Source organism: Tinamus guttatus, unplaced genomic scaffold (assembly GCF_059628265.1).
Source record: "Tinamus guttatus ecotype Peru unplaced genomic scaffold, ASM5962826v1 Tinamus_guttatus_pri_ptg000246l, whole genome shotgun sequence".
NCBI lineage: Eukaryota > Metazoa > Chordata > Aves > Tinamiformes > Tinamidae > Tinamus > Tinamus guttatus.
In genome coordinates this window covers 242,006-257,486 of record NW_028288780.1, presented here as the reverse complement: position 1 = coordinate 257,486, position 15,481 = coordinate 242,006, and the positions used below count along the sequence as shown (strand labels likewise).

Below are 15,481 nucleotides of genomic sequence, written 5' to 3'. Positions count from 1 at the left end.
CCACTAAAATGTCATAAAATTGTACTCCACTTGATGGTGCCAGAAGCTGCCTGAAAGTAACAATGGATGGAGTAATGTGAAAAATCACTGATAAATACTGAATACTGAATACTTAAATGTCTAAAATTCCTACTGAACCAGTGGGAAATGAATGTTTTCTCCATTACATTTAGCAACCATAAAAACAACCACCAGTTCCAGAAAAAATGGTGTCACATGAAGGGTATTCCACAGGAGCGGGTGGGTGGCTCTGAGACGCCGGGGCGCTGCAGAGCAGAAGCGCAGGCAGCTCCGAGGCTGCTCCCGCCTCCACACAGCGCCGCGGCGAGGAGGGAGCCCTCTCTGCTAGGGGCCCTCCAGCCTCTGCAGCCAGCCTCTCGCAACTTGGAAGACATTTTACTAAAATTTTCCTGGCTGGTTAAAACACACACTATAAAAAGCCTCTGCCTGCCTGTTCCCAGTAGGGTAAGCGCTGTTCGGAGCGCATCCCGAGCCACGTCACACGGATGCACACACATGCGCGCGCAGCCCCGAGCCGGTTAGGGGCGGCTGGAGCAGCCTCCAGCATTAAAGCACTAGTGCCTGCTCTCGGCGCTGGAAAACACCACTGCTCCTTCCCCAGGAACTTGGGCTCGGATGAAAGGCTTGGGAACGGCCCAGAACCACAGAGTAGGAGGCCTCTCGCTCCAAGCCAAGGGACGGAGTGGGTGAGCGTTTCTCCATTTATGCAAGCTTTGCCGTCTCCCGTTCCTTTGCCTCACCTACCTTTCACAGAGGCGACACTGTGCGTCGCTATGACAAACACGGAAGGGCCGTTCAAAGCAGCCTTGCAGCTGCAGGCGCTCCTGGCACAGCGCTTCCCCGCAAGGCCCAGGGCCGCCGGCGCTGCCCGAGGCCGCCGCCGCAGCGGGCCTAGGCCAGCCTCCCTACCAGGCCCCACCTCAGCAGCCAGGCTGCTCACCGAAAAACTGCACGTGTTCCAGTTCCAGTCTTGCTCTTTCTCATCACACTCTATGCTAGGCATTTCTATTAAAGTACAGGAGACAGACTACACTAAGCACATATATAAGCTGTGGGATTTCAAAACATCCATAACACTCGTTTGAAGTACTTTGCAAAGTATTTTTCAATCTTACATTTTTATTATTAAAAAGTAGGCTGTTAAGTCAGGCTCGTCAGCCAGGTACTCCTGGCAGGAGGACTGCAGGCTGTACGTCTCCGCAGGGAGCTGCGGGACCGGCAGCCGCATCTCGCCTGGAGGCAGGAGGGGCTCAGGTACCCCGCCGCGAGCCTCACAAAGACGGGAAAGAGGACAAAGACCTAACGCAGCCCCTTTGCCATAATAGTGACCAATGCTGTATTTACTGACTGCAAAAAAAAAGGTGAAAAAACTCTATGACACATCAAAGCCCAAAAACACTAATTTAGCATTAGGGAAAGCCAGAACGCCTGGGGACAAGCAGCACTACACGAGCTGCAGTAACCCGCGTCCAGACCAGGCGAGCTCATGCAGTACTGACCTCTCGAGCTTTTTCTTTCCTTTGCCTTATAACAATCGAGGCAAACCACAAATCCACATTTTTGGCAGACCCAGTGAATGTTAAATAATGTGGCTTCGCATGCATCACACATCTCACGGACTCCTCTCACTGCTCTCTTCCATGCGATTTTGGCTGAAATACAAAATAAGCAGAAGTAAAAGACTGAAATTTAAATGCAAAGCACAAAATGAATGGTCTGTAGAGATGAAGCCTTCATATTTTTCCCCTCAGAATCAATCACGGGCAGGGGGAGAGGAACGTGATCCTCCACAAACCATGAGCAGACCATGAGCAGTCACCACCATAGTTACACGGCGCGGTGACCCCACTAAAGAGATTAAAGCCTTTGGAAGCCCCGACTGAAGCAGCACAGAAATGCTCCGTGCTGTGGGTGCAGAGGAGTCTCCTGCACCGCAGCCTGACAGCTCCTGCGGCCACTGTGCCTGAGAGCCCGCAAGGAAACCGCGGCCTACCCCCCGCCCCAAAGTATTAAATCCTCTTACCATCTTTTTTCACCCAGGACATAGCTGTTTTCTCAGACGTTACTAACTGACAGAACTTATCGCCTATGATATCTAAAATGTATTTAGAAGTTTCGAGGTCCAGTTCATCATCTTCATAGTTTTCATGTGTCCATAAACTCAGTGCTTCATCATCATATTGATCAGGAGAGGAGAAACCATCTATCCTAACCACTCCGTTCTTACTGAAAGATAACCTAGAAATGAAAACCGACTGTTTAAACAAAACATTTTCGTAACAACTTCTTTTCTCACCTTTAAAATAGCTCAAGGTTTTCTTGTGACCCTATAGGACACCATTCTGCCACCCTCACCCTTATATTTAGCCTATTTTTAAGGAGCAGCAATTAATTATTCCATCTTGCAGAACACAGGAATACACTTAAAGTTTTAGTGTCCTGAGTTCAGGACTAAGAAATACCAAAATGATATACAGATGTATCATATATCTGATGAACAAGTAGAAGAAAAAAATTACAAGTTTTCATTTAAAGAAAGGTACACAACAGTGTAAACCTCATATGCAATTCAAGTCCTACTATCTAAAGGCAACGAAAATAATTACAACTATATAAAATACAACTGCAAATTTGAAACATTCCCAATTTTAAATTCCATCACTGTGTTTAAAATCTTGGCAAAACTTATCACTGATGTTATCCGTTTTGCATAGGAGAAAAACCTAAAAACGTAACATCACCAAATTGCCACTTTTGGAAGCAACTATTTTAATGTATAAAAATACTGTGAATGCGACTTGAAATGATTCCTGAAGGACTGCAGAGTTTCATAACTTAAGCTTCATTCGAAAGAAATGAAACTCAACCTGGGGACAGCAATTTCCTGTCCAAACTGTGTTAAATGTATATTGGCAAGACAGCGCATGTGAAAATCAGGGCCGTTTTGTTCCACATCCATAGCTGCACTGCACGCACCACCGAGGCCGTGCTGCATTCTGGGATACTGTTTTTCTGAATTATGAAATCTCCTTGATTGGCCTCAATTGTGAGAAAGGAGGTCAGAACTCCCCTGTCCTCAGAAAACTCCCGGCAAGCATTCCCACAGCACACTGGCATCGCAGCAGTGGCGCACTCGGGCAGCTCTGCGGTTGTGCAGCTCGTCCGGGATAATTGCAGCTTGCCTTTGGAAAATCCCTCCTCATATGCAGGCACCTGGGTAATGGGGATGCATAAATGTTTCTGCTTGCCTAAGGTGCACTGGGCAGCCCTTCTGATCTTTGCTACAAAGCTTCAAACAGCAATAGGGTTGATTCACAAAAGCATTAATAAATAAAATTTAAATATTATTGAATTAGGCAGTATCTATATCAGGCTGATTTAGCCAGAAAACAGAGACAAGCTTTCAGGCATGCAAAACCTCTGTCAGTATTATTTTCCAAAGCTAAAACATCACATATCAGGAAACAGCTGTACTTACCGTCGAAAGTAATAAAATCTACAAAATACTGGTGAGTGAGTTGATTCTTCACCTTTCTTACTTCTTATTAACCTACATTCTCTGCATTTTTGCAAATTCGGTCCTATTTCAGAACAAGAATCATCCTGCAAAAAGGACTCTCCTGTTTGCTTCAGCTTCTTTACTTTGCGCCAATCTTTTAATACTGAGCGGGGTATTCCAGCTGCAAAACAACAAGAATTTCAGCAGAGGCCCTGGGAAACCCTTCTATTTAGCCCCACTTAGACCAGTAAGCATCCAACCCTTCTCAACTTTCATTTGCTCACCTTTCAGCACTGAAGTTTAAAAACTGTTATTACCAAGTAGAACCATACATGCTTAACTACCTGCTGAGCCCAAAGAATACTAGGGATGCAATATTTTCTCTTATGTGAACTGTTTTACCAAATGTTCTGCTAAAACTACCTTCAGAACATCACTCAAACAACTGAAGAAATTTAACACCCCAAGAAAGAAAGGTTTTAATTTTGTTTCAAGTGAAAATGTATGCAAAAGAGTTAATGAATGAAAGAGGGAAAAAAAGTCCTGTGTCTTCAAAACTTATTTTTGCTGAGGGTTACAGAGATATAATTATGGAAGAGCAGTTCTCTTCACACAACTCAACTGTGCTTAATGTAAAATATCAGCCAAAAAGAAGAGACTCCATCAACTCCCTTCCAAGCCTGCTAGCTTTGCAAGGCTAAACAGCAAATTCTGTTTTTGAGATGAAAGAGAGCAGGTCTGACGCGGAGCAACACAAGGAGCAGATCTCGAGCAACATGTGCCATTTGTGCGTACGCGTTTCAAAACCAAGTCGTGCTGTTGTTCAAGCAGGCGCTCTCTGCCGCCTTGGTGAGCCGGGAGACAGGTCCGCGTGCGCACGGGCAGCGGGGCTGTGCCTGCCGCGGGACCCGCCGGCACGCTGCTCACGTTGGACTTGGGTCCTGCTGCCTTTTGCCGCCGGCCCTTTGCCAGGCCGCGGGTGCCAGGCCTTGGGAGCGCCTCCCACTGCGCTCCCAGCTCATCCGAGCAGCGCGGGGCCAACCGCAGTCACGCTCGAGAGCGGAACAGCCAAAGCGGCGCTCTGCGAGTCCAGCAAACGTTGCCTGCGTGGAACCAGAGCTCCTGGCACTCGTGTAGGCGCTGCCAGCACTGGAGCCCGGCGGGCAGGACTTGGACGCGCCAGCACTCGCGGGCTGGGGACATTCCTGGCCTCGCGGAGGGTGCCAGCAGCTCCACGCGCCCTGCCCGGAGCAGCGCTGGGACAAAGCAGCTTTCAGGCCCGCCAGCATGGAGCTACCACCCACGCGCGGAGCCTCCCCCGGGAGCCGGGCTCTCTCCCGCCTCCCACGCGGAGTGCAGCGCGGCCACCTCCCTCCGGGTAGCTTTTCCAAGCTGAGAGTGTTTTTGGAGCAATCCTTGTGGAAAGTCGAGTTCAGAGGAAAATCTCTGTGCAGCTCTTTCTCAGAAACTGATCTAGCAAAGCTCGCCCAAGATAAACAGATAGGAAGATCAGAAATAGCAGCCTGTGAGAAGAGGCAAGCAGGAAGAGTCAAGAAGGCAGCTCAGCTGGGATGCAGGAGAGGAAGGAGCTGCTCCCAAGGGCAGGCCCATCTCCTGACCTACAATACCTGCTCTGTGCTACTTACAGTACAATGCGCTATACCTGAAATCCATTTTCAGACCTAGTCCTATGAAACTATACCATCAAGTACTATCATATACTGCTCTTACATTCAGGTAACACTAGACAAAACAAGAGACTGCCCTTTCTTATCAATCCTTCTACAGCAAGCCCATAAAAATATGCTGTGACAACACCAAAATCATGAAGAGCTAGCACATTACATACCCACACACATCTATAGGTGTGTATATATAAAACATCTATACTTCACCTGAAAAAGGTGAAGCTGAGTAAGACTTAAGAGAAATTTCAAAGGCATGTTCTCTTTCATCTTCATTTTTATTTATTTTTTTAAAAAACTATATATATATAATTACAATACTATCATTGGACCAGGGCCAAGCTACCTCAGGCTGCAACACTGTCAGGACCCAATACATCCTAGGCATCAAGTATTCTAATGTACGAGTAGAGTCAATGCTTCACCAGAGTATGCTTTATACAGCAGGCAGTGCAATGCCAAAAATATAACTAGAGGGAGAAGTACCCATTCTCTAACTAACTGTACTTGAAATCCTACAAAAACTAATTCAATCTTTGACTTTCTCTACCGAACCAAAATAAATACCAAAGAATTCTCCTTAGAGAAGAATAAATTAGGATAAAATATAAGGTAGCTCTTAAAATCTCTCATGTTGCTAGACTAGTTTCTTCTCAGATAAATCTTAATTATAATCCTGTACCCGCAACAGCATTACAACACTTAAAATGAAATAGGTATTTCCCTGAAGTTTTTACTCCCTAAAACAAGAGGGATGTTAAGAGCACGAAACAGGCATGTAAGCTGAGGGCTAAAATAACTCTCCCTCCGACCTTTCACCAATTTAATCTAATCATAATGGAGTGGCATCAGGCCATCAAGGAACTGCCCCTGGCCTTGTGGTCAGAGCAGGAATTAAAGTTCCCCGATAGAGAACCTCTCCCTCAAAGTCAATACAAGCGGCACAACTACATGCACGCCGTCCATCACCACGCAACGTGCTGGTAAACCACTTCATTTATCGTTTACATTTAGGCCAAGAAACAGTTTTGTTAACACACATGTAAAAACAAAAGAACTGCACTTCTTAAACCAGAGTATTTCAGATAGCCTCAAGATGGACAAATCCAGGATTCATCCTTTGTACTCATTTTCACGAGCGTGCTTTTTAACAGTTTTCATTCTCCAGCTATTACTCATGACAAACCCTCCACGATTAGCACTGTTAGAGCTCCCATCAGTTTAACATCCTTTGCCAAACAAATGAGCATACTCACTGCTAGTACTGCTGCTCTGTAGCTTCAGCTTGCTTTTTTCTTTGGCGCTCCTGCTAAGAACACCATTCGGTTTTACTTCTTCCTCTGCATCACCCTTTTTTTTCTGCAAATCGTTTTGTTTCTTTTTGTAAGTTGGCTTGGGCTGCCGTTTAGTCCTTTGCTCTGACTTGCTCTCGCTTTCATCAGAATCTCCGCTTTCAGAGCCAGACTCATAAGTTCTTTTTGCTTTTCTCCTAGGGTGCTTATCTTCTTTCACAAACTTATCTGCCAGGATTTTACTATCTATGTTATTTTGCAAATCATTTGATGTAGAAGCTATTAAATTGACAGTACATGGCTTAATAATTTCTGAAACACTGTTCCCTGAATTCTCTTTTTTATTAGTGTTTTTATCTTCCTCTGAATGTCTTGTTAGCCAAGCCTTTTTCAGCTTAGTGTGGTAGTTTGGCTGACTTGTCTGGGAAGTCTGCCCACTGCCTACAGAGTTTGCTTTGTTTATTGTACTACAGACGATAGCAGTGTCTAGGGCGAGCGAGGTGGAAAACGTCTGATTTTTCGCAGCGTTGGCCTCGGCCTCGCTGGCATTACTGCTTTTGAACTGCGCCGCGGCCAACGCCGCCTTGTGCTTTTTCAAGTGGACGAAGTCGGCGGAGGCGGAGAAGCCCGGGCCGGGCTGCGTGGCTTTGGTGCCGCCGGGCGCAGCCGGAGCGGCGGCCCTGCCACCTGGGCCCTGCGCGGCGGCCGCGCTGGCGACTCTCGCGGCAGCGCACTCGAGCGGCGCGCAGACCCCGGCCGCGCTCGACGAGGAGCAGGTCACTTCCGAGCCGCCCCAGCTCGACACGCTGGTGGTTGTAGCCGCTGAGGTGGTTACGTCCGCTTTGGTACTGCAGTTCACGGCCGTGGTGGGGGTGACGGCACTAGGAAGGCTGCCTTGTGAGACAGCTGGAAATTTCTTCTCATACTGTGTGCGAGCGCTGTCTGAGTTCATATTTGGCAGAATGACTCTCCCAGTCTCTCTGGCTTCCGCTGTTTTCAGGCAATCTGTTTGATTTGTCACAGCTGAAGCTCTCTCGCTAGCTCGATCCTTGGAAGCGTGCTGCATCACCGCTGCGCCGTCGTGTTTCGTACTCGAAGGAGGACGCACAATAACAGACGCTGTAGCCGACTGGGACTTTCCACTCATTCTTTCAGCGTGCCAGTCCACTTTCTCATTGTTTGGGGCGTTATTCGCCTTCCATACTTCTGACAGATTTTGCTCAGAAACACCCTTATAACCTGTCTGAGCTTCCTTGGGTTCAGGTACTAACGTGGGAGGCTTTTGTAATTCCTGTATTTTGCCACCACCAGCGTTAACAGGTTGAACGGGAGTTAGAGTTGGAGGGGACAGGCTGCTGTAGCTGCTTTCCTTCTTCTCCAGGTTGTGGTGAACCGGGGGGTGAAACACGGGGGCTCTGTGCAAGGCGGGCATACTCCGGAGTGTGTTGGAAGATGACACTGACAGTTGAGTAGGGCTCCTGCTGTCACTCCTAAAAGAAGTCACTGAGTGAGACTGCACTGACTGCGAAAGCTGCTCAGCTATCTTGCTTGCAGAGCCTTCGCCCTCTGGTTGGTGCTTTATTAAAGGGGGAGGTTTGGAAAGAGAGGAGATGTATGAAGGGAGAGACTGGGGACTCGCTGCTGTTGAGGGACAATTAGTCTGTTTATCAACATAGGCGGTTGAAGCCTCCTTGGATGGGTAGGACCTTGGCGGTTCATTGACGACGCTGTTAGACAGGGTGGTGAAATAGTTACTCTGTGGCAAACTCTGCGGAACCGAATGCTTCATTTTATACAGTTCTGATACAGAACGCTCCGCATCTTTTTCATATTTTACTGAATGGCTTTTGGGACTTGAAGATAAGGACGTTACCCTGGAATAGTTCTCTCTCTCCCCCTCCAGTGCCTTTATTTTAGCTGTAAAAGGAGCAACCTCGATGCTTTCCTGAAGTATTCGCCTGTGTTCTTCTTTATATTTGCTTAGTCGCTCCCCAGTCTCCTGTGGTGGCCTTGGCAGCTGGTTCAGCATTGGATCTGCAAAATGTCTGTGCATATGGCTGTCCTTTGTGGTCTGCACTCTGCTCGGCTCCAGCTCCGTCTTTATGGGCGCAGTTGTAACAGAGCGTAAAGGTTCAATGAACGCTTTCCTCTCCAGTTCTCTGTTTGGAAAAGGTTAAGCAGACACAGTTTAGTCTGACTGGACTGCAACAAGCTAAACAGGACCTTTCTTCCCCTGCTCCGAAGTTATTTATTAACACAAAATAAACTTCTCTTTCTATTAGGTACTGTTTTCTTAAGTTTTCAGATGACCTGGGAACTCAAGCACCATTGACATTTAACAGGGCAAAGTCCGTTTGGCACGCTGACAAGTTTTCCTACAACACCCATGGCAGCCGCACTTACAACTAAGCTAAAAGACAACACGACACAGAGCGAACTTACTCTTTGTGATGCTCTGCTATGCTCTTGGACAGCGGTGGGCTAGAGTGTGTCGTCAGCTTGAGAGGCCGCAGGGGATCCGCGCTGGACGGTCTCACAGGAATGTGACTCAGTAAGCCGAGGCTGTCGGCTGAGGTCACCGGGGCGGGCTGGTGCAGCCACGGGCTCGGGGTATTCTGTTAACAGCAACCAAACCAAGCCAAAAAAATCATATTTCAAAATAGTCGTGGGATCTTCGGCAGAGCAGTGCAAGAGATACTGTATGTCACATCCTACCAACGATCAGAACGAAGTAATACATTTCAGCATCACATTGCATACGGTAAATAAAGTGTAACTTTGTAAGTTACTTTTGCATGAACTGGGACATTTCTCCATACTCCTCTCCAGATGTGCGGCACACAGAATAGACCAAATAGTTAACACAATCCCCAAGCAATAATCCATAGTTCCTAGAACAGTTTAACTGTAAAGTATTTGGCATGAACATGCCATTTCTTGAAGCCATTGCTAGACTTCAAGGTCTTTTGTTAGCAGACCAGTGGCAGTCTGACAGCACTTCACTTACTAGCAAACAGACCAGAATTCGCAAGGCTTTTGCTTTTAAAAGACACATAGGCTCAATATTTATTGTAAGCAATTGCATCTGAAACTATAAAACAAACTCCAATATAAGGGGTATAAACAGCTCTTTCCTGGCTGCTTCCTCCTTTCCCTTCCAAGGAGGATTAATCCTAATTGATTGCTTTATTTGGCCAAATAATTTCATATAGCATCATTTCACATTTCATCATTCATTAAAAAATTAACTCTGCTATGGCACCTTTGCACCACATACCTAAGGACTCAATAGTCAGGCAATACCGATTATTAGCCAGGTCTTAACCACCTCCTCATTTACACACACCGCAACTGCCTTAACGATTCCCTTTCAAAGCAAGCTGACTGCTTGGGAAGCTCCCATTTGCCTATCTTTCCTGCCATTTCTGAGACAGCCTGTGAACCAGATCAGCAGCTGTTCTCAGTCTTGCCTCCTCTTTCATCTTCCAGACGGAGAGCTGCTTACAGGCACCCGCGCTGCCTGGCGCGTGACGAGCAGAGCACCAGCGGCTCCCGCGTCCCAGGGCCTCGGCGCGCCGCTCCCCGCCAGCCCCTGGATGTGCTGCCCGCCCGGGACTGCCCGTGGGGCACTGCTGCAGGAGGAGCGCACCAACGCGAGCCCTCGCGCCACAGCACACCAAACCGATCCACAGCTGCTCCAGCTTTGAAGTTCTCCTCTCTAGACCTCTGAATATTTAAATCAACCTCTCGGGTTTTGCACTAACACTTTTAGGACGTGCATTTCCTACGCCAGGAGTTCCCACACCATGGTGAGTTCCCACGAATCCCTTGTAAGCTGCATTAAGGTATTATGCAAAAGAGGCCCGTCACCTTCTCCCAAGAGGAGGCCGGGAGCATCTGCCGAGCAGCCTCCCGTCCTTGGAGAGCGGCACCCACGGCAGCAGCCGCTCCGCCACACAGGAGCTGCCAGCGTGGGCTCGGGGACACGCTTCCTTCCTCGGGCACGTCCCAGCGCGAGGGGCTGCTGCCGCCGGCAGGGCGAGGGCCGGCTCCCGCGGCTCCCTCTCCACGGGACGGCAATCGGGCAAGCTGCTTTCGGGAACGCCCAGCGCCAGGCTCTGAAGATGTATTTAGAAAAGGCCTCCAGTGCTGGAGCCAGAAGACAAGTCACCACAAGACAATTGCCACATATCAACATAATTAAAAAGCTACGTGCCTCAGTATGCAAGGCTGCATACTTCAGGCAGCCAAAGCCAGAACAGTCTATCATAACTCCTCCAAACGGACTTCAGTAGGGGGTAGAGCAGGCAGCAACATGACAAGATAAATTCACCTATAGTTGTCTTGTAGGCTTTTTATCCCTGTTGCATTTGGCTTTATCTCATTTTAGATCAAACTGTCTTCATATTACAAGGCCAGCTCAAACCGAATGCTTGGGAAGATGCAGCCACAATGGTTTGGCTATTCCCAAGGACGAGGCTGGGGAAGATTAGTTTTTTCCACGATATAAAATAAAAACACTCCCTGCCACCCGCAGCTTCACAACCCCTCAGAAGCTCCCAGCCTCGCTGGTTTGGCAGCAGGACCAGGGCAAGCAACGTGCCCGCTGGGGGCCCCAGGAGCATCTGCCCAAACCAGGCCAAGCTGCAGGCGTGCAGAATTGGGCCGCACGTGCTCAGGGGAGCGCTGAGCTTTGATCGAAGCTGGCAGCACAACTCTCCAAGGCTCCTGCCAGAACGGCACCGTTCCTACAAGGTGCCTGCAAGGAGCAGGCTGTCTTCAAGCCTGCAGGAGCTGAGAAAACTTCCTCGGAATTGCTGTGCCTGCCTGCCAACCACCACCGCAGCAGCACTGCAAACTGAGCTGGAAAGCACAAACGATTCCCCCCGAGACTTCACTGGTTATACGCAGCGCAGGGACAGAGGAATCACCCTGACCTCAATACAGCGGAGTAGAAATCAGATACGAAGGCAGGGATGTGTGTAAATAGGAACAGAAGGGAAGAAAAAAAGATGAGCCAAGAGGAGGTACACAAATAGGTGTAAAGTAGGGCCAGAGACAGAGGTAGACAGAAAGATCTATCAGTGCTACAGGATATTTCTCTTCCCACCTTCTAACTGAATTTGGGATTCCTTCAGGGTCAGCCTCCCCCCATTATTCAACATACATAGGAAAATTAACTAGGAAGATTTAATTCCTTCCATTCTTTTAACCCATCTGCTGTTTTCCATAGTTTAAAATAACAAATATTCACCCAGTGGACTTAAGGTCTCAAACCAGCTGGCTGACCTCACTTGGTCATAAGCTTAAAACCTAAACACTTCGTCTCACTTTAAAACATTCAGGAAATCAAAGTCTTGGAAGACTCTACTCTTGCACACTGTGAAACAGCAGCATTGCTGGATTTCCATTTTTAGTTCTAGGTCTGTGCAAAAGCCCAACCGTACTCCGTACTGCATATGGTCAATGACACAGAGGACTACCAAGCTTGCACCTAGAACATTACCACTGAGGACACACTGGGCTCAGCTAAAAATGCAATTAAATCAACACAACTTACCCTTCTCAAGGAAGCCTCTGCGTTAACAGGAGTTTCAGGGTGGACCCATTTCGAGGAGGGCAGACCGAGTCCTGAGTAAGCATGTGTTCCGTTTGGGTACTGCCAAATAATTGGATAAAGCCCTAGCTGATTATAGGAAGCAGAAGGATGAGCTTGTCCAAGAAGATGTGGAGACTGGTGTTGTAACATCTGCTGCTGCTGCTGGTGTGCTAATGCCAAGTGGCTTAGGCTGCTAGCGTGAGCAGTCTCTAGTCGCGGGTGGCCGCCCAGCAAGGAGGCGGCAGGCACTCCGGGCAACACTGCGGGAAGTAGATGGGGGTGATGAACAGAATGGTGAGGTGCCGTACTAAGAGGATGAGTGTTAATAGCGGACAGTGGAGTCTGAGTGGAAGACCCAGATAACAGATGGGATGAACCAGATAATGCAGGATGATGAGCATTTGGATTTAAACAGGTTCGGTGGGATGAGGAATGCAGAGGATAATTATGCTGATGCAAATAAGGTGAAATGTGATTAGCTCCTGTTTCTTGTCCAATCAGAGTGGGGTCCCTGTACACTGTGAAATGTTCGTTCTTGTCAATGATAAGAGGACTTTTAGTAGTCTCTAGAGCACTAACTCTAGCTGGAACTGGATGGAAGCTAGACCTTGGCAAATCATGCTCAGTTTTATTGGCTGACCTTGTTAATCCAGTGGCATGGCTATTTTGGGAACTAACCTTAGACTTCACAGTATCAGAAGATTGGGTGAATTTAGGCTTAACATCAGGTGACTTTGTTTTAGGACGATCAACTGAAGCACTAGGTTTTGACTTCACAGAATCAGGGACTGGACTTTGCTTATGTAGTTTACTTTCTTCTGCTAAACAAGCTACATTTAATGAAGGTATAAACGAGCCATGCGGCACTTTTTCTTTTTCAGGATTCAAATGTTCAGTTACTGATAAGCTTTTCACAAACCCAGGTTGTATCAAATTTGTCTTGTTAACAACATTGCTCACCCAACTTTGATCAGTTTCCTGTTTTCTTGTTTCAAGAAAATTTGCATTTGCAAACTGTTGTTTTAAATCACTGCTGTGTGATTCCATTTTCTGAACTGTCTGCAAACCAAAGCTACTTGCAGCATTATCCTGGCTCTCCTTCTCAGAGCTGTTTACATTAGTTTTATCAACAACACATTTTGGAGTAGGAGGTCTGGGTACAAACTGCTCTTTTTTTAATTCCACAGTATGATGTTTTTCTGCGCTGCACTCTTGCACATGTGGATCCTTGGCATTCTGCTCATAAGGTGTTGGCTGCTCTGCTGCATGGAGTGAAGACTGTTCCTGCTGATCTAAGACAGATGACTTCAGTCCTTCTGTCTCTTCACGTTTTTTATCCTCCTGTATTTCATCCCATGGAGACTGCCTATCTGGTAGTGCCTGTTCTTGTAGTCCCCCAATAGTTTGGGATTTTCCTTCCTCTCCATTTATCTTTGAAGCGTTCTTGCTTTTTAACTCATTTTCTGAATTTTGCTCTGAGGACGAATCTGTTAATCTTTTATTTGAGATTTCTGAGTCACTGCTCTCAGAGTAATCTGAGATATTGTCTGTTCGCAGTCTCTTCATGTTTAATTTCTTTTCGTCCTCTTCAGGTTTTCTTCTTTTACTAAGGAAGTGTTTATTTTTGTTTTTGGGGTTTTCTGTAAAAGACAAAAACGTACCTATTATGTTTCCAGCTCAACACAATCTGCAGAACCTCTCCCTCGCTTCCCAGTAACTGCTCTTACCTCCTCGACCAATATAATCGTATCTCTCTTCTTTCACCTTCTCCTCGTCAGGCATGCTGCTGTCGGAGCCTTTCCTTTTGTTTGGCCGAGTATTGCGCTGCTGCTGCTGCTGGTGAGAATTCTGTTTGGGTGCTGCACTTTGGGAATTCATTGCTGGCCTGGGACTATTTGCTTGCGCACGTGTATAATGACCCTAAAATTAATTTTGTAATTAATGACTTAACACAATTTTGATTAGTGACTTTAAACACGTATATTTAGTATTTGCAATATACAATAATACTTAGATAAAATGAGAAATATATCTACATGAACTGTGTTGCTGTTCTGGTTGGAACGAGACCTTCGTCGTGAAGTGATGCCAATATTTTCACCTTTCAACAAAGAGTGAACGACATCATCTAGAAAGGTCATCTGAACCATAGAAGGATCAACATTTTGAGGCTCTAACACCTGGTTATTGAAAAAGAAAAACAATAATCAGCAGTTGTTCAGCTACTGTCCAATTTATATTTCCTCTATCAGTGTTCATCACCTATCTATTTTGTGTGCTAAAGACTAATTAGAGAAAAGTCTACTTAATCTTGGCAAGCAGGACTGAGGTAGGATTTCTGGAAGGCTGGGAAGAGAGTACAATCAAAGCATGAGCATTTCATTGTAAAGATAATTCCCTTCTCTCCCCTACCTTTTTTTAAAGTTACCACCGCATCGCTGCTCTCTCCATTTCACTGAAATGTAAACTTCAAAATAAAAGACACTGAGCTCTTTATAGAGAATAATCCTTAAGCAGCAATTAAAATGTATAAATTCTACAAAATACTCATATATATTTCATACATTATAAAAGGTACTGCAGAAACACATTAAAATTGCTTTTAGCAGAAGCAAAACTGTTGAAAGACAATAACCAAAACGACTAGAGGGAAGAACTCTAAGACTCTAGGAGTGATGCTATTGACAGGAGTTGTTTCAGAAAGAAACATTTAATTAATACTTCACAAAGTGAAAAGCTGGCATTTAGAAAAATTATTACAGTAAGCAAAAGGAAAAGAATAGATCTGAACATTAGACTACAGTTAAATTTATATTGTTGTCTATGATTTTGTCAGACCTTTCAAGGCAGACAGGTCATTACTATACCAACATCGAGTCAGTACTCGGGTGTCCTGAAATAGGATTCATTGCTGCCACTAAAAACACCATGTTAATTCTTTTCATAATACTCTCTGCAGATATACAGCTAAAGCCTACCACAGTAAACACAAATTAAGGCTTCAATAAATGCTTACTGCACTAAACTGTGGAACGGGGATACTCCAGTTGCTGGAGAAAAGCAGTTGTTGCTGCAACGCTATGAGATTTTAGATTGGGAAAAGAAATCCTAAACAGAGCTGACAGGGAAGACCAGTTCTGAAACAGAGATTGCTCCATTTCAGACACTTAATTAGTCAAGTAGCGATAGCAGAAGGAAAGCAAAACTGTAGGACTGGAATTAATCATATAATTGCACAAATATTCAGCTTCAGCATTAACTGCTGGCCCAATGGAAAGACACGCTGCACCTCCAGCACCACGAGCAATGCATCTTCCCTGCTGCAAGTAAGCAATTCAGTGCATTTTTCAGAGTATCACAAAAAATATTAAAGCTTGCAATACAC

General features: G+C 46.2%; 1 protein-coding gene across 2 annotated transcripts in view; it reads right to left on the bottom strand.

The window, feature by feature from the left end:
* The window catches only part of JMJD1C (jumonji domain containing 1C), a 147,640-nt gene that overhangs the window by 16,651 nt on the left and 115,508 nt on the right, over positions 1 to 15,481 (bottom strand). For both annotated transcript variants that reach the window (XM_088526319.1, XM_088526320.1), the window contains 8 exons: positions 14,133 to 14,276; positions 13,824 to 14,016; positions 12,058 to 13,736; positions 8,940 to 9,112; positions 6,462 to 8,656; positions 3,500 to 3,701; positions 2,045 to 2,259; positions 1,521 to 1,673 (listed from right to left, as the gene is read on the bottom strand). In XM_088526319.1, coding sequence (XP_088382445.1) covers positions 1,521 to 1,673; positions 2,045 to 2,259; positions 3,500 to 3,701; positions 6,462 to 8,656; positions 8,940 to 9,112; positions 12,058 to 13,736; positions 13,824 to 14,016; positions 14,133 to 14,276 — 4,954 coding nt within the window. The remainder of the gene's footprint in view (positions 1 to 1,520; positions 1,674 to 2,044; positions 2,260 to 3,499; positions 3,702 to 6,461; positions 8,657 to 8,939; positions 9,113 to 12,057; positions 13,737 to 13,823; positions 14,017 to 14,132; positions 14,277 to 15,481) is intronic.